This window comes from Pelmatolapia mariae, linkage group LG17 (assembly GCF_036321145.2).
Source record: "Pelmatolapia mariae isolate MD_Pm_ZW linkage group LG17, Pm_UMD_F_2, whole genome shotgun sequence".
NCBI classification, from domain to species: Eukaryota; Metazoa; Chordata; class Actinopteri; order Cichliformes; family Cichlidae; genus Pelmatolapia; species Pelmatolapia mariae.
Window position 1 is genome coordinate 24,132,357 of NC_086242.1, and position 16,106 is coordinate 24,148,462.

Here is a 16,106-nt window from a genome sequence, read left to right on the forward strand (position 1 = left end):
ATTGTTTACCATATCCAAAGCTGTCTTCACCAGATCCAAGCTCTCCAGCTGCATGACAGAAACCTTCAGGTGCAGCAAGAAGAATGATTACTAATCTATAATGATCTATAAAATATATTGAAACTGCTCTTTTAAGTTTTTTTTTAATGCAACACGTGTTGTGTGAAAGTTTAGCAAATACATTTCTAAGTAAGGATTAAGACTGATTCATCCAGATTTTATTTTCTTATTAGTTCTGGGCTATAACTGAACATTGTTATAATACAAACATAGACACTACACAGTTCAGTGCAGTGGTCAAGGCCTGTGATAATTCAGTCATCTTTTTGTCATGCCAAATTGTCATTCTCAGGTGTAGTTTCAATCTAACGCCTGAAAGAATTTCTTTGTTACTGACAGAAATTATGCTTTTTTATTTGTATGGTTGCATTTTTTCAACCATTAGCACTTGTTTTTATCTCTATACCATAGATGACCCTTAAGGAATTTGTGACACTGCAATAGCCATTGTTCATGATGTTTAACAGTGAGTCACTAATGTATGTCACAAGGCTGCATGAGCAATACGTTTGTTTTAAAAGTTGAGATATTCTTGTAACAGACAGCTTAAATGGCTATGAGAGAATGTTTCTTGTAAAATTTTTCTATTGTGGTTTTGAGTATGTTAATCAAACTCTTAATCCATTCGAACAGGCCTGAAATCTATAACCTAATCCTTCACCTTTACTAGTTATGGATTAGGTTATGATCAGCTAATTTAATTAACAAAACATATTATTTGACTTTACAGGATAAAACATAACCAGAAGGTAAAGAATGCATTGTAAGTGAGAATGTAAAAACCACGCAATCAGAATCCACACATGAGCTCATTAACATGGAAGAATGCCATTTATTTTTCATTTCAAAAATTTCTTTAAAGATAAACATTTAATAATTATGTGAACGGTGTCACACTTGCCGGCACTGTTCTGTTACATTAGTGCTGGGATACTACAAATAAATGTAAAAGTAGCAAAAGTTTGATGTGTGCTTCATTTTAGGAATCATATTTTGGAATCATATGATGAAGCAGCCTTGTATGGGTCAGCTCACACAGCATGAGTATGGCAATGAGAAGAGTTTAAAATAATACTGAAAACAGACCAAGTTGTTTGGGAGGATTTGGTTGTTTTTTTTTTATTTATTTATTTTTTTTTTTTTTGACAGTTCTGTCCACACTCCACACCAGTTGGTGGCGGTAATGCGCCATTTTGCTATTTGACAACCGCCAATAAATAATAAAAAAGAAGAAAAAGACACCAAAGAAGAAATAAAACTGATCGTTTTCCGGGTACATATGTCTATTAGTTGTCGGGGGTTTGAAGTGGAAACCTTTGGTCAGTATGCTGCTGGTTTTGTCTGAGGAACATAAAGAACATCTCTCGTTCCTGCCGCAGGTTGACGCCGCAGGTTAGTAACTAGCGTGAGGGAGGATAGGAGGTGCAGAGGATCAGGGCTCTATACTACTAAGCTCGTTCTGCATACCAAGGATATCCTTCTGTTATCTAGATACACTTATCCTGACATTGACGATCAGGATAAATGGTCACACGAAGTTGGTTACCAGCTCGCTGAGTTAACCCAGGCTTTTCCCTGCGCGTTTATATGAAAGGCGTGTTGTTGGCAGCATCAGGGTGGTCATATGACTCTTCTACCACAGAAAATGATCCCTACGAGTTCCACCTGGTTCAGGTTCACTGGCATCGGCAGATTCGTAATGTTCACCGAATGGTCGTCTCTGTCTGCCAGTGTCTCATCATGCAGTTTAACAACATTAAAGACCTCGGCAAAAAAAAGTGTCCATTTCCAGCTGGTGCAAATGGTAAACACTGAGCAGCAGATCAGTCAGAAGCAGGCCATAAGTTTAAGGAACCGGGCTGAAATAATCTCAGTAATAATAATCTCAGTGCCATAAACTCATTTATTGAATAAACGTATAATACAATATTACACTTACCCAGCAGTGGCTATGTTTGCATATTCTCCATAACACTGGGATTAATTATTTAAAGATGATTTGCTTTTCACAATAACCATCTACCGTCTGTGACCAATTAACCTGGGTGGGTTTCCTGAATATGTTCGCATCTTGAGAGGATGATATTCAGTCTTTTGAGCAAGAGAACTATATTACTAAGGTGCACAGCTACCTGTCCAATTGATGTGTGGTCATTAAATCTATTTCTTTCTAATGCAAATTGGCCAAATCCTCATCAAAGCAACAGGTTTGCTTATAAAGTCAAATGAAGTTATCTCAGTGTCCATCGCCCATCCTTTTAAATCCCATTTGTCATTTATCCCAGGCCAGTCACTCTAAGGGGAAAACACAAGCTCCAGCAGGTCTGCGCGGAGGAAACGAGCTACATTTGTTATTTTGTGCAGAATATTACGATGACATTATGGTATATTGCGGGTTTCCTGAATTAGCAGCAGCTGACTGCTGAACGGGATGTGTGCAGGTAAACTCGAGGCACCGTCGAGCTGGTCGTTGGTGTCGTGAGGAAAATGTGGGCTTGTTTTTTATTTTACAAAAAGACAGATGTACCTGGAACACCACCTAATCAAGAGATGATACTAAATGGTTGTGAAAATATCTAAAGAACATAAAAATATACAAGTAAAAGGCAAGGAGAGTGGAAATCTCTTTAGTTTGCTGCAGATCAAAGATCTGATCAATTTACCTGACTGATTGAACAGGTATCCGTAATATATGTTCCGTGTTTCCAGGAATGTGAGACTCAACAGGAGATTAGAATCAAGTAAAACTAAATTTATGCATTTTTCAAATCACAGAAATAATATACGAACATTCCTGTGACAATGCAAAGCACAGTTTGTACTTTAGTGGTTTTAGTAAGGTACAGCAACTTGCACTTATAACATGTATTCCCCCCAGGAGAGAAGCTGTATTGCACTTGTCTATGTGTCTATATCAACTTAATAAAATGTTATAAATTTGTTGTAAAGTGGTTTGCAAACAGAAAAATTTGAGCAACAAAAAAAATGTATATAATTTTTTTTAACATTTGCTCATCAGGGATACACAAAGACATTACACAGTGTAAAAAAACACTTTAGACCTTCCTACTGTCTGCACACAGGGGTCTGAGGGATATTCCAAGAATGGTGACGCTATTTCCTGGAGAACTGATTGATCAGTAGGCAGTGATTTTATATTTGCTGATCTCTTAACCTGCTTCAGAGCAGGTTAAGTTCACAGAATAAGTTACCATGGCGATTTACTCTTAGTATCTCTATCTGCATGGGTACTCTCCAGGTACACCAGCCAAGTCCAAAGTTTCCCTATGACAGACTGGTTGTCTGTTACTCTGTGTTAGTCTTGTGATGTGTGTGACCTGTCTCTTGCTCCCTTGTGACCCTGAGTTGGATAAGTGGAAGAGAATGGATGCATGGAATCTTAACAGAGTAATCCTCAGTGGTCGAATGGAACTAAGAACATTTAAGTTCTGTAATTAAATACAAATTCTGTCTACGTGGAGTATCTCCATTTGATTCAGTCTAACACTTTTACTTCAGTAAATCACAAACCAAATGTTGTGCTGTTTATCACACTACAGCAATCGGAGAACTTTAGGATTACACTTTTATGCCCAATGAAAGCCGGCATACAGGCTTTAAATGATCTTCTTCCTCGTTTCCTCTGGAATTTAGGGGGATTTTGCCTTTGTTAGCCTGAGTCCTGTGAGTCAATGCTATCATTCTGAATCAATTTAAATTATTGATGCTGAAACACAGTTGGTTATGAGTTATCTATATATCATTCGTGATAATGATGCATTTATGTTTTTTAAATTCCTCAGTGGTGGGAGAGTTTGGACGCATAGCGCTGGAGTTTCTAAGAAGAGGAGCTAGTCCAAAGATCTATGAGGGAGCAGCTAGTAAGACTCTTCATCTTTTAGTGCTTCTTTTCAAGCATATTAGTGCATAGTATTTGTTTATAAGGTTTGTTTTACTGCAGCAATCTCACACTGCCTTTTCTGAAATTCATATTAAATTGTTACATTATTTAGTATACCTTTTTATGTTAGTACAACAATGATGCTAATATTGTTTCAAATATTTAGTCTGCCTTTTAGTCCATTTAAGGATTAAAATCTAATGTAATGAGTTTGAGTGATGAGTTTCCATATTCTTGGTTTCATGAATAGGGAAACATTGCTGGTTTCGAGTATGGGTCCCTACTGTATTTATTCTTATTTTATTCTAATTTTTGCTTCATAACTTTTGCACTGTCCACTTCCTGCTGTGACAAAACAAATTTCCCACGTGTGGGACTAATAAAGGTTATCTTATCTTATCTTATCTTATTAGGAAATTGAAGGACAGATCATAGAGTCTTTAAAATGGTACAAGTCTGCTCTGGTGCTGGGATAATACAGTTGTAGTTTATGTGTTGTCTAACCAGTTTATTATAAGGTAATAAGAGTTCAATTTCATTACTGTGACTGCTAAATAGAACTGGACTTTGTTACAGCGTTGATACATAAAATAATTACTTGTGCACTACCTCTTTTAAGTAAGTTTATGATTCATGCCGTTATGGTTGCAGGGAAACTCTGTGTTCCTGTAGAAATGGTACAACATGGAGTGGAAGGCCTGATGTTCCTGATGACAGAGAGCTCCAAACACATGGTGAGGAATACTTACTCCTCACACATTGGATCAGTGAACATAGATGAATGTGCAGTTTAGCCCTGAACGCTGTGATTATATGCTCTTTTTTCCCCCATGACGTCCATGTCCCATATTTAGTGTGGCATTTTCTTGCTTTCTGCCCTGCATCATCATGAAATACTTAAACACTAGAAATATTTCACCAGCTAAGACAAAAACTGTAAACAAAATGTGAGCTCTTCCAAGAGTCACAGCTCTCTCTCTCTCTCTCTCTCTCTGTAGATATCTGAAGTGGATTTCCTTGATTCTGTGTTGGTTTTGGGCTTTAGCGAAGAGCTTAACCAGATGCTGTTACAGGTGGCTTTTAAACAGTTTTATTTAACTGACTTTATTTAAACAATGTGTACTTGATTTAAATACTGTATAGTCTAAGTTTTAGTTTTGTTTGTTGAAGTTTTGTTTAAGCGGTACATTGTTTATCTAAGCAGTGTGTCTGTCAGGATGTTGAATGCATCACTTTTCTCTTTTGGTACAGCTCTACTTGCAGCACCACAGTCAGATTCGCAGCATCCTGAGTCATCTGCCGTCCAGTATGCCTGCCTACCACAACCTGGAATGGAGACTTGATGTCCAGGTGTATTGTTTCTAGATCATTTTATTGTTTGACTGTTGTGGGTACATAAAGTGGGAAATACAGGATAGTACTTATGTGCAATTGTTGCACATCACACTCAACTCTGCAGTCTTTTTTATTTGTATGTGTGTTATTGATGTATCGGATGTTAAATGTTTCCTGAACTCATGGATTAAGACACTTGACTTACCTTGAAGGATAAAATTATATTGAAGGGTATACAGGGTATACAGTTTCCCCTGTTCCTCACACTAACATTGTCCACTCTGGTTGTGTGTGTGTGTGTGTGTGTGTGTGTGTGTGTGTGTGTGTGTGTGTGTGTGTGTGTGTGTGTGTGTGTGTGTGTGTGTGCGTGCACGCGCGCGCGCTAAAAGTTATAAAAATGCATATGTTAGTTTTTAAAAACTGGGAAATATTTTTTTATATAAAGAATTTTATTTGTGTATATTTTATTTAGTTAAATTAGTTTCACGCTAAACTGAGAGAAGCTGTGTTAGCAGATTATTGTAAACTGTAAATTATCGAGATAACCATGCTGAATTGCTTTCCATCATCTGACCTTGTGATGCATGGTTTTATATCAGGTGATCATTATTAGGTGACACTGGAAGCTTACAGGTGTGTAGTGATGTGCGGATCGATATTGAAATATCGATTCCTCCGATACCAGTAATTTATGTTCTAGAATCGATTCTCATATTAAAATATCGATATTTTAGTACTTTGGGGTAAATTGGTAGTTTTTCCATTAACAGGAACACAGTGGAAAGAAACTATATCATTCGGATCGTCTAAATTGGAAGGAACTACTTCCTCTTACGCCTTTCATAGTCATATGCCAAATACGGCTGTATAAATGTGTTACAGCCCCTGGCGTGCGCACTCACAACTATGGCTGAGCGTAAACGGAGTCACGTGTGAACGTATTTTACTTCCACAAACAGCCAAGACGCAGTTTGCGATACATGTGGCAAGACAGTGAGGTGTTGTGGCAACACCACTAACCTCGTCAAACACCAGAGAGTAAATAATATCACAGAATATGATGAGCATATGTTGAGGTGAACTGAAGAGGAGGAGAAGGACAGGTGCTGCTAGGGCGAGACAGACGTCTCTCGCGGAGTCCTTTAGTGCTGCAGGCAGACACCGTGTTCAATTAGCGCACAGCTTCAGGTTTTTTCACTTCTATATGATAATTCTGCATTATTAAGCAATAAGAACAAGTAGTATGATGTCCTGTAATCATTATGAAGCTCTATTATTATATTATTATTACAATTACATAATACAAGTATATATTGTATTATGAAATACAATGAAACACTAAGTTTTTGTACAGAGTATTGGTATCGGATCAGTATCGTCGATACCACACTAAATTTTACTTGGTATCGGATCGAAAGGGAAATCAGTGGTATCGCACATCACTACAGGTGTGTAATGCAGAACAGAGATTTGCACTGTAATCTGAGCTACATAGACTGGTTTATATTTCTGTCAGTAAGCAGTATTACTAATATTCACTTTTCAACTATTTTCCCTTTCTTTGTCTGGCTCTTGCTGTTATCTTATTGTGTTTTTTTCTGCTTTTTCTGTCAGTTGGCCAGACGTTCAGTCCGCCAGCAGTTCATTCCTATGCTTACAATGCGTGTCCACCTAACCAGAAGTGACGGCCACAGTGACTGCAACTCCAGGATTCTCCAGACAGATCCCAGCACCCTTCTGCACCTCATCTCCACACTGGAGGCCGCTCTGGCTGCCATGAAAACCAGTCATGCTCGTCGCATATTACGGAACATCAAATAATCCCCCTGTACAACGTGTGCCTTCTCTCACTTGCAGCCTTTATACCTGGGAAACATTAAGTAGTGTCTGTATTGTGCAGGGCAGAATGTCACCTTTCTTTGGACCTGGATGTTAAGGCTATATTTTTTACTGGCAGAGGTTTTTTTTTTTATGCCAAGTTGTGATGTATGGATTGTACAGAAAGTTACCACAGTGCTGGTGATACTGAATTAAATACAGTTGAAACTTTATTTTTGTGGTTTGTGATGGCCCTTATAAGGCAGACTGGAATATTATATGGAAGACTGTCATGACGCAAATGCAAATAGACAGCTCGCGCATTCGAAGAAAACTATGTGATGTGTTAATAAATTAATGTTTTTATACTGCAGGGTTGTAATGGTTTAATAAGTATATCGATGATTTGCCAACCGCGTGATGGTACATAAATCATAGATAAAACTCGGGAAATGGGACCGTGTTCAACGTTTTTCTCCAAGTCCGGCTACCCAGCCAGAACTTCAGGCTCTGGAAGTTCTAGAGCAGGGTCTAGACCGCTACCGAACAAATGGACCGGAAAAGGAAGTGACGTATTCCAGCATCACCTGACTGTCGGCCCTTCACAGGAAGAAGGCTGCCGTATTCAACATGGCTGCGGTCTTCTGACATAGGAGTTGTCTAAAGTAATGCTATAGCCCGGCTTTCTTGATAGTACACTTGACTCCGTTCATTGTGTTAAATAGTTTTGACTTTGCTCCGACATGGCCCAGTGTGTCCAGTCTGTACAGGAGTTCGTTCAGGACTCGTTTGTCCCGATGGTGGCCGTCTTGTGCAGTGAAGAAGCTGAGAGAGTGACTCGCAAAAACAACCTAAATTTTGCGGAGCTGCTGAGGCCTTTCTGCAGACTTACGTCTGAAGGTATGAACAACTATTCAAAACACACCCTCGGTCCCGTTTTCAGCTTCGTAGCTGGTAAAAATGAGGAAAAGGTGCTTAGGAAAATAATGAGGAAAGATGTTTTGCTGCTCGCGGGGCTACGACTGTCGTTAGCTCCTCGCTAGCAGACGCTTAGCAGTTTGGCTCGTGATTAAGCAGCTGTGCCGATCGCCCTGCTTGTTGACATGCGAGTGCAAAGTGACCCGAGCTGGACAAATTAGCATTTGGTCTTCTAGGATAGCGTTTCAGTCAGCAACTGAACAGTTCTGTTGGTGGTGGTTTATTAGACCCAGGACATAGTAAACAAGCTAACAGACTTTACTTGGAGCACGCATCAATTGTGTTAGTTGCCATGTTCAGTACAAGCAAAGCCAAGCGAAGATGCAGCTAAATGTGTTTAAGCTACATATTATAAGTTTTTTTGAAATACATTAACATTCTTGCTAATGTATAAACGAAATCTATAGGATATATACATTTTGTTTGATTTTTACACTTGGGTAACGTAAAATCCGTAAAACTATACGATAGCAGTTTAAATTGTATAGCTGAGTAAATATTAAAGATATGCCTCATAGAGTTTTTCACAGTCAACAATCAGTTACGTGCCATTACCAGGTTTGCTGTGTCTCTCAGCACAGTCTCAAGGGCAGGAGGAGATTCCAGGAGACAGGCAATTATCAGGGGAAGTTTTCTGCAGCAAAACAGTGGAAGGGAGATTCATGGAAACGTATAAGGCTGTGTCTTTGATATACCTTAGTAATCATTGCTGTAGTAATAATTTTTGATAAATTTTCACATTGCACTACTCTGAAATTAGTGCTTCCAAATTAATACATGTCACATATAAATATAAGGCAACACTTTTTAATCTAAATTATAGGATCAGTTCAGGTAATCTTGTGGGATATCGATCTTGTCAGTTAAGCAGCAGACGAACTATTGATTTCAATTCAGTATTTATTTAGTGCTATTGCTTTTTACCTGTTTGCTACGGTTGAGAGATTTTGCGCTGCATTCCATTTATGCATATTTCTTATAAAGGGGACACTTCTCTGTCAGTGACATTTTTTGTCTATTTTCTGATACTGTTTGAGTGCCATGCTGTGACTTACTCTTTTTTCTTCTAGGTCACATCCGAGATCCCAACAATCAACTGCAGGTTGTGAAAAACCTGCGTATCTGTGTCAACAATTTAGTGACAAGTCCAACAACAACATGTACATCTCCGAGCCCTGCTCAGCGTCAGCTACTCAGTGATGTGGTGTTATCCTGCCAGCCCCAAGAAAGTGCTGTGACTAATGTGGTTATGGCAGGAGATTATGAGCTCAATTTCAGTGGTAAGGACTAGTGCTTGATTGAAAGGTGCTGATAAAATGTTAACAATACAAAAATATATTTAATTATTATTGTAATCCACTATATTTGGCTGGATAGTCAGTTACGGACAATAAGTGAGCAATTTCAAATTTTTCAATTTTTGATATTTCTTATGAGCTTAGATGCAGCGTTGTGTGTGTAGCTGTCCAGGTTATGGTAGTTGACGTCTATGATTAGAAATAACTGTACACCACAGATGTGTCTCAGAGCTCACGTCTCTTAGGTGTCGTTCATATGTCGACTTCACAGCTCAGTAATTAAAAAAGTACATCAAAGCATAACTGTACTCTATGCTTACTCTGTGCTTCAACCTACTAGATGACTGTGTTAAAGCTAGCACCCCCTGGTACAGTGTCTGGAGAGAAACACTGTTGGAAATCAAAACCTCCAAGTACTGCTCAGGTATCACTATCTGCTAGCCCATGTGTGGATTGCTATAGATCTATAAGATGTGTCACACCTGTTTTGGTCCTTACCTTCCAGTTCCCTGCAGTGTTAATTTTGACAGAACATTTTTACTTAGTTTTAGTCATAGTCTTTTAACTAAAATGTAATTTAGTTTTAGTTGTAATTTAGGCATCTACATTTTTGTAGTTTTAGTCTAGTTTTAGTTGACAAAAAATTGATTAAGTTAAACAAAATTTAAAGTATAAAATTTTCTTGTTTTTTTTACTAGTGAGAGTCGCTCTAAATGATTTACAAAGATTATTATTTCCTTTGGCAACAAATGTGTGTTCATGTATGTACTGTTTTTTTTCTCCCAAGCATTCACAATTGTTCACAAGAAATGGGAGGTATGGGAGGTAGCTGAAGTAGAAGAGTTGCGGAGCACCGCCTCGTACCGTTTGTCCAGGGCAGATTAAACTCGAGAATGAAAACTGATAACATGGGTACAAAAAATCTCAGATGAGCTTTAATCTCAGTTACCTCGACCTCAGGGCCATCTGAGAAAGAAGTCACAGAGGATTTTTGAAATAACATAGGTGTGTCTGCTAGGAGACTGAGGGGTACCACTGGATGCAGCCAGTTATGTTATATATAAATTAAGAATGCCAGGATTCTAAAACTGTATCAATGACTAGTTATTTTAGACATTATGCCAGATGAAAAAAACAATACAGCAAAAAACTTACATGTACTACTTAATCACACTCATCACATAAGTGTAAAAGTAGAGTTTGTGGTTAGTTACATTTTCAGATGAGGAGGTGTAGACCTTTTTTCTAGATCAAACAGTGAGGGGAATTAATGATATTTTGGTCAAACGTATATTTCATGGCCTAATTTGAGTGAATTTGTAACCGTTTCTGAGTAAGTATAATTATTGTTATTTACATTTGAGCCCTGTGTAAATGATCTTTTAGTGTATGTCTTAATGTATGTAGCTATGAAGGTCTAATAATTATGACTGAAATATCACCTCACATGATGGGTTTTACTGGTACATGTGGTAAAGGAATGGCATGTTCCACATTGGAGTTGTGTGATTAATCCACTGTTAATCCGGTGCTCTCTATGTGCATCATCAAAACACCAGATGAAGGAATAAATTGTTCCAGCGATTCTTAAGTCTTAAGACCAAGACTCATTGAAGCTGCTGTGTTGACAAGACATTTTATCTTTAGTTTATCGTCCATATTTTTTTAAACAAAAACATTCAAAAGTGGTTATCTTATAATCTACATGTAGTATTAGAAACTACCTTATTTTTCTGGCTTTTTTTTAGTCTTTTGTCTATTTTGTCTTTTTTCTATTTCAAGTAACCACGCCCTGGTTTGAAGCCTACAGGGAGAACTTCCTGCAGTCAATGCCTGCCTCTGACCACGAGTTCCTCAATCATTACCTTGCTTGTATCCTTTTAACAGCACACAGATCTGACCAGTGGTCAACATTCTGTCGTCAGCTTTTTTTGTTTTGTTTTGTTTTGGTTTTGGTTTTTTTTTTTTTTTAATAGAAGAGCTGACAAACTGGAATTTAGGATCTTTAAAAGTTTTAAGACAGTTTTTTTTCTCCTTTGTATGCTTGTGCTTTCTTTTATTGTAGTATTAATAGTAGTATCCTTATATGTAGTCTATTTATTGTTGTATCCTTCACATGGTTCTGGCAGGCCTGCTAGTGGTATCATCCACTGAGGCACTCCCTGTGGAGCAGTTCCTCAAGCTTTCTCAGGAGCAGCACAGAATTCAGCACAGTGGAGAATACACTAATCCCAAGTGGTTTATTCCTAACACACTCAAGTACTATGTCTTGCTACATGACATGTGTGAAGGGGATGAACAAAGGTACTAAAAGAAACGCACAGTTCCTTTAAAATTCATCCACCACATTTTGATAATCTTTCATAGTGAAACTACTCCAGAACTTACAATGTCAAATGTTTAAAAATAAATCAACTATATGTAATAACTTTAAATAACTGTTGAATTCATTATGCTCTAGTAAGTGTAAGCTGTTTTGTTCTCAAGTAGTATTCTCCCTTTATCTCCAGGGCAGATTTGGTTTATGAGGATATGAAACAGAGGTATGGTTCTCAGGGCTGCTATCTGTTGAAAATGAACTCCCGTACCTTCTCAGCTAATGTGGATGAACAGATTCCAGATCCCTGGAGTCAATACTTGCACAAAAATAATCTTCATAACCAGGTAAACATTGCAAACTGCTCCACATGCACTGGCTGTTTAAATATTCCTGCAACAAGTAGTGCCAGTGGACATGATTCTGCAGAATGAAAAGTTTGTCGATGGCAGGGGAAAGTTTGTTGGGTAGACTACAAACCAAAGGAATACAGTAAAAGCACAGGTTTTATGTGTGTGTTTCTCAGTTCATCTTGAGGGGTAGTTGTGACTGAATTGTGGACAGCCCAATCATTAATAGTACTTTGAACTGTTGCAGTTGCCTGATTGTTCAGTTTTGTTCTCTTTTGCCAAAGAGTTTACTTTAGTTTACATAGTGAACCTGTTTTTGCAGGATGTGTTTGATGATCCAGCTCCAACTGTGAGCAGTGCTGCTGTAGAGACCATTATTAGCAGACCTGAAGTAGATGGCAATTACTCAGCTGAGAAAGGTGAGTTAATTTAATGCTTCTTTTGTAAACGGACTTGGGGAGATCTTTGCTTCTCTGCTTTTCAGTTACAAATAATCTAAAGGTCACCTTTTTTTTTCATTCAACTTGCTTGGCTATATTGCACTCACAGTAAATTTTATAAATATGTCTTCCTTTTTGCAGCTCCATTTTACCGCTTTCCATGTTTTTTTAGTTAGCACTATGTATTCGCTGTGTTGGTCCTGACCAGGTTCTTTGCCAGTCATGCTAGTCTCAATGAGAATTAAACCCTTTTATTTATTTATTTATTTATTTTTGGTGTAATGTTATCAAAGACCATCCTGCCAGTATTCATCAGGCTTATTGTTGTCATTTTTGGTGGTTGAATCTTTGTGATTTGGCACCAACAGCAAGATTGAGCAGAAGTGAGCAGAAGGGCACCAAATCTGTTTGTCGATGTTGACTATGTCGTATGTTTTATACTGCTTGAAACACCAATTTCCACATAATCCTTGCACCAGCAGTAGTTACTTTTCTGGGTGCATAAATGGTGTTACTATTTTATATTATGTAAGGTTATTGTTATGAGTTTATATTTTACACTATTTCCTAGCAGATGAGATGTCCAGTAGCTTGGAAAGGCATCCTCTCCAGCTGGACAGCAGCATGGCAAACCTGCACAACCTCAGTGCTGTACATATGGACCTAAAGAAAGGTGCTAAAGATTCAAACAGCCCAGCCTGCGCTGCAGGTAGCCATGGGGCTTGTCTGACCCTGAATGACCATGATTACATAAGACAGTTTATCCAAGAATTCACCTTCAGAGGTCTACTGCCACACATAGAGAAAACCATCAGACAGCTGAATGATCAGGTACGACTCATTTCTTGACCCTCAACATATTGTTGTTTGTGATTGTGATGTGCTTCAGGCAATGTAAAATTATGCTAACTATATTAACTGTTTTAGAGAATGTAGTTTGTTGAGCATTATGCTGAAACAATGTTTATACTTGTTTTTTCATATTTCTGCCTTGTAACTGTAAAATTAATCATAATGGCATAATTTGAGTTTATGGCTTGTGAGAGTACACTAGCCATTTCAGTCAATTCTATTGTTTCCCTGACTTCTCCCAGCACTTGGAAACATGATTTGCTTCCCTGTCCACAGCTAGTATCCAGGAAGGGCCTGAGTCGGTCTCTGTTCACTGCAACAAAGAAGTGGTTTGGTGGAGGAAAAGCTCCAGAGAAGAGCATCAGTGAACCAAAGAGCACATGTGGCCTTCTGTAAGCTCCATTGCAATGCACTTTGTTCCCATAAATAAAGCCCATGCAACACCCTGTATTTGTATGCAGTGCCCTTGACCCTTTCCTTCTGTCATACCAGATATCCCCCAGAAGCCCCAGAACTGCAGATCAGGAAGATGGCTGACCTGTGCCTCCTGGTTCAGCACTATGACTTGGCTTACAGCTGTTATCATACTGCCAAGAAGGACTTCCTGTCAGACCAGGCCATGCTGTATGCTGCTGGGGCACTGGTGAGAGCACACATGCTGGTATACACCATGATCTGTCTGCAGACCATGATGATATCAGAACAACTTCTTCTGCCTTTTATTGTAAAATCTCAGTTCAATTAGAACTTTACAGTGATGGAATATTCTGTTTTGTTAAGTGTCCTAGAGAGCAAAAAGAGTTGTACATGTGACCCACAATAAACTTTTGAGGGAATAAATCAGAGTTTAGAATAGAGGAAGCTAGTACAAAGTAATACAAGTTCATAACATTTAGCATTATCTAAAGTCAGCCGTCAGACAAGAGAATTAACTCATAATAGACTCTGGAAATGTAACATTATCAGTCTTTTAAAGTGACTACTAGCATTCAGTCACTCAAATTCAGACACTTTTACCTAATATATCCTATGTATCACAAACAAAAACACAATAATGATAGAGAGTGTTACAATACACTTAAATACAGGATTTTCCATACAGAGGTCTAAACTGCTCCTGCTTTTAGTCTCTGTAAAGTAATTAGAACATTCACATACTGTTAAGATTATTAGGTCTACATATCTGACATATTTGCACATTCTTCTTTCTCAAGAATACACTCACTACAGTGAGCTGACAGTAGTGTTGTATTACTTATAGTAAATGGTAAATAGAGTCCCAGGAATTAAACCGTGGTGGGTGTTGTCTCTCGCGTTGTTGACCCACTATTGATCATGTGCCTCATCACATGAGTCAAGGTGTGAAAAAAGGCATGCGGGTCATTATCAGCAGAGATTTCCGGGACGTTGTTCAGGCTGTCATGTGACCTGTTGAGATCACCTGACACAAAGTATGAGTGAGGGTTGAGGCGCCTGGGAAGGGATCTCTCTGTAGATAGCAGACTCTCGGTGTTGTAAGCCATACCCTCTATTCAAAGATGGTCGTTTACAGTGGACGTGTTCACTCATTTCAAATCATCTTCAAGAGGAATACACACATATAAAGAAAGCTCATAAATCAAGTGCTTATCCCAACTGGGCCTTCATCAAATCAGCGTGGATGAACAGGAAAGAAGCTCAGAAACCAACTAGGGAGAAACAGAATAACAAACGGAGCACCGTTGTCATCCATTATCTAGCAGGTTTATCAGAGAAACTCAGGAGAACTTTCTCCAAGCATTACGTCAAAGTACACTTCAGCCCCCACAACACCCTCAGACAAAAATTGGTTCATCCCAAGGACAGAACTCCCAAACACAAACTTAACAACATAGTGTATGCTGTGCAGTGCAGAGTGCTCAGACTTCGACAGGACAAGAATCAGCTGTACATCTAAAGAATTTCACTCTTTTGAGTAGCTTACAATACCAGCTGTTTGCCACCTAGACTGAGATCCTTTCCCAGGCACCTCAACCCCACTCACATCTTGTGTCAGATGATATCAATGGGTCACATGATAGGGTAAGGCAAGATGTCTCAATGGTTTCACCCAAAACCTCTGCTGATAATGATCATGTCTTTTTTCACACCTTGGCTCATGTGCCTCCAAAAAGTTGATTCTGTTCATCTGAATGTAGCATTTTCAGTGGGAGTTTCGTCACTTGGAGCAGCTTATCATCAAGCATGTCTCTGTACATTTCTTCAGTCTGAGATTGAAGAAGTCACTTGGATGAGTGACTCCCACTCTCCCACTGAATATGCTACGTCCAGATGAACAGAATCAACTTTTTGGGATTTACTTACTGGATGGATGTGTATGCATCAAGACCTTGGCTCATGTGATGAGGAACATGATAAATAGTGGGTCAACGACCCTCATGAGTGACAGCTCCAAGTAGGGTTTATTTAGATGGCACCATTTGGTTTGTAGAGCTGAAGAAGCGTCTTGGATGAGAGGTGAACGTCTTCAAGAAATAAGTCCACTTGCTATTTTTCCAAGCTCCTTAGGATATGGTTCTGAATAATGATATTTATTTTCCTCACTTTTATTTTCTATTCTGTTCCTTGATACTATCGCTCTTTATCCTTGATCTATTCATTCTGATTATTTTGTAGGAAATGGCTGCGGTGTCGGCATTTCTGCAGGGTGGAGCCTCGAGACCTTATCCAGCACACTACATGGACACCGCAATACAGACGTACAGAGATGTCTGCAAG

General features: G+C 38.6%; 2 protein-coding genes across 4 annotated transcripts in view; both read left to right on the top strand.

Moving 5' to 3' along the window:
• Positions 1-1,285: 1,285 nt before the first annotated feature.
• On the top strand, positions 1,286-7,451 carry commd2 (COMM domain containing 2). Its single transcript, XM_063501034.1, has 6 exons — positions 1,286-1,452; positions 3,864-3,941; positions 4,613-4,695; positions 4,960-5,034; positions 5,213-5,311; positions 6,911-7,451. The coding sequence occupies exons 1-6, from the start codon at positions 1,386-1,388 to the stop codon at positions 7,115-7,117; spliced, it is 609 nt and encodes a 202-aa protein (XP_063357104.1). The 5' UTR covers positions 1,286-1,385; the 3' UTR covers positions 7,118-7,451.
• A 264-nt stretch (positions 7,452-7,715) lies between these two features.
• Positions 7,716-16,106, top strand: part of trappc8 (trafficking protein particle complex subunit 8) — a 31,499-nt gene continuing 23,108 nt past the window's right edge. Inside the window, exons 1-11 of one of the 3 annotated variants that reach the window (XM_063460851.1) lie at positions 7,716-8,014; positions 9,163-9,372; positions 9,731-9,814; positions 11,173-11,262; positions 11,520-11,694; positions 11,901-12,054; positions 12,380-12,476; positions 13,069-13,328; positions 13,626-13,741; positions 13,842-13,992; positions 16,005-16,105. In XM_063460851.1, coding sequence (XP_063316921.1) covers positions 7,858-8,014; positions 9,163-9,372; positions 9,731-9,814; positions 11,173-11,262; positions 11,520-11,694; positions 11,901-12,054; positions 12,380-12,476; positions 13,069-13,328; positions 13,626-13,741; positions 13,842-13,992; positions 16,005-16,105 — 1,595 coding nt within the window. In that variant the 5' untranslated portion in view covers positions 7,716-7,857. The remainder of the gene's footprint in view (positions 8,015-9,162; positions 9,373-9,730; positions 9,815-11,172; positions 11,263-11,519; positions 11,695-11,900; positions 12,055-12,379; positions 12,477-13,068; positions 13,329-13,625; positions 13,742-13,841; positions 13,993-16,004; position 16,106) is intronic. The other 2 variants (XM_063460852.1, XM_063460853.1) reach the window with 2 other exon arrangements.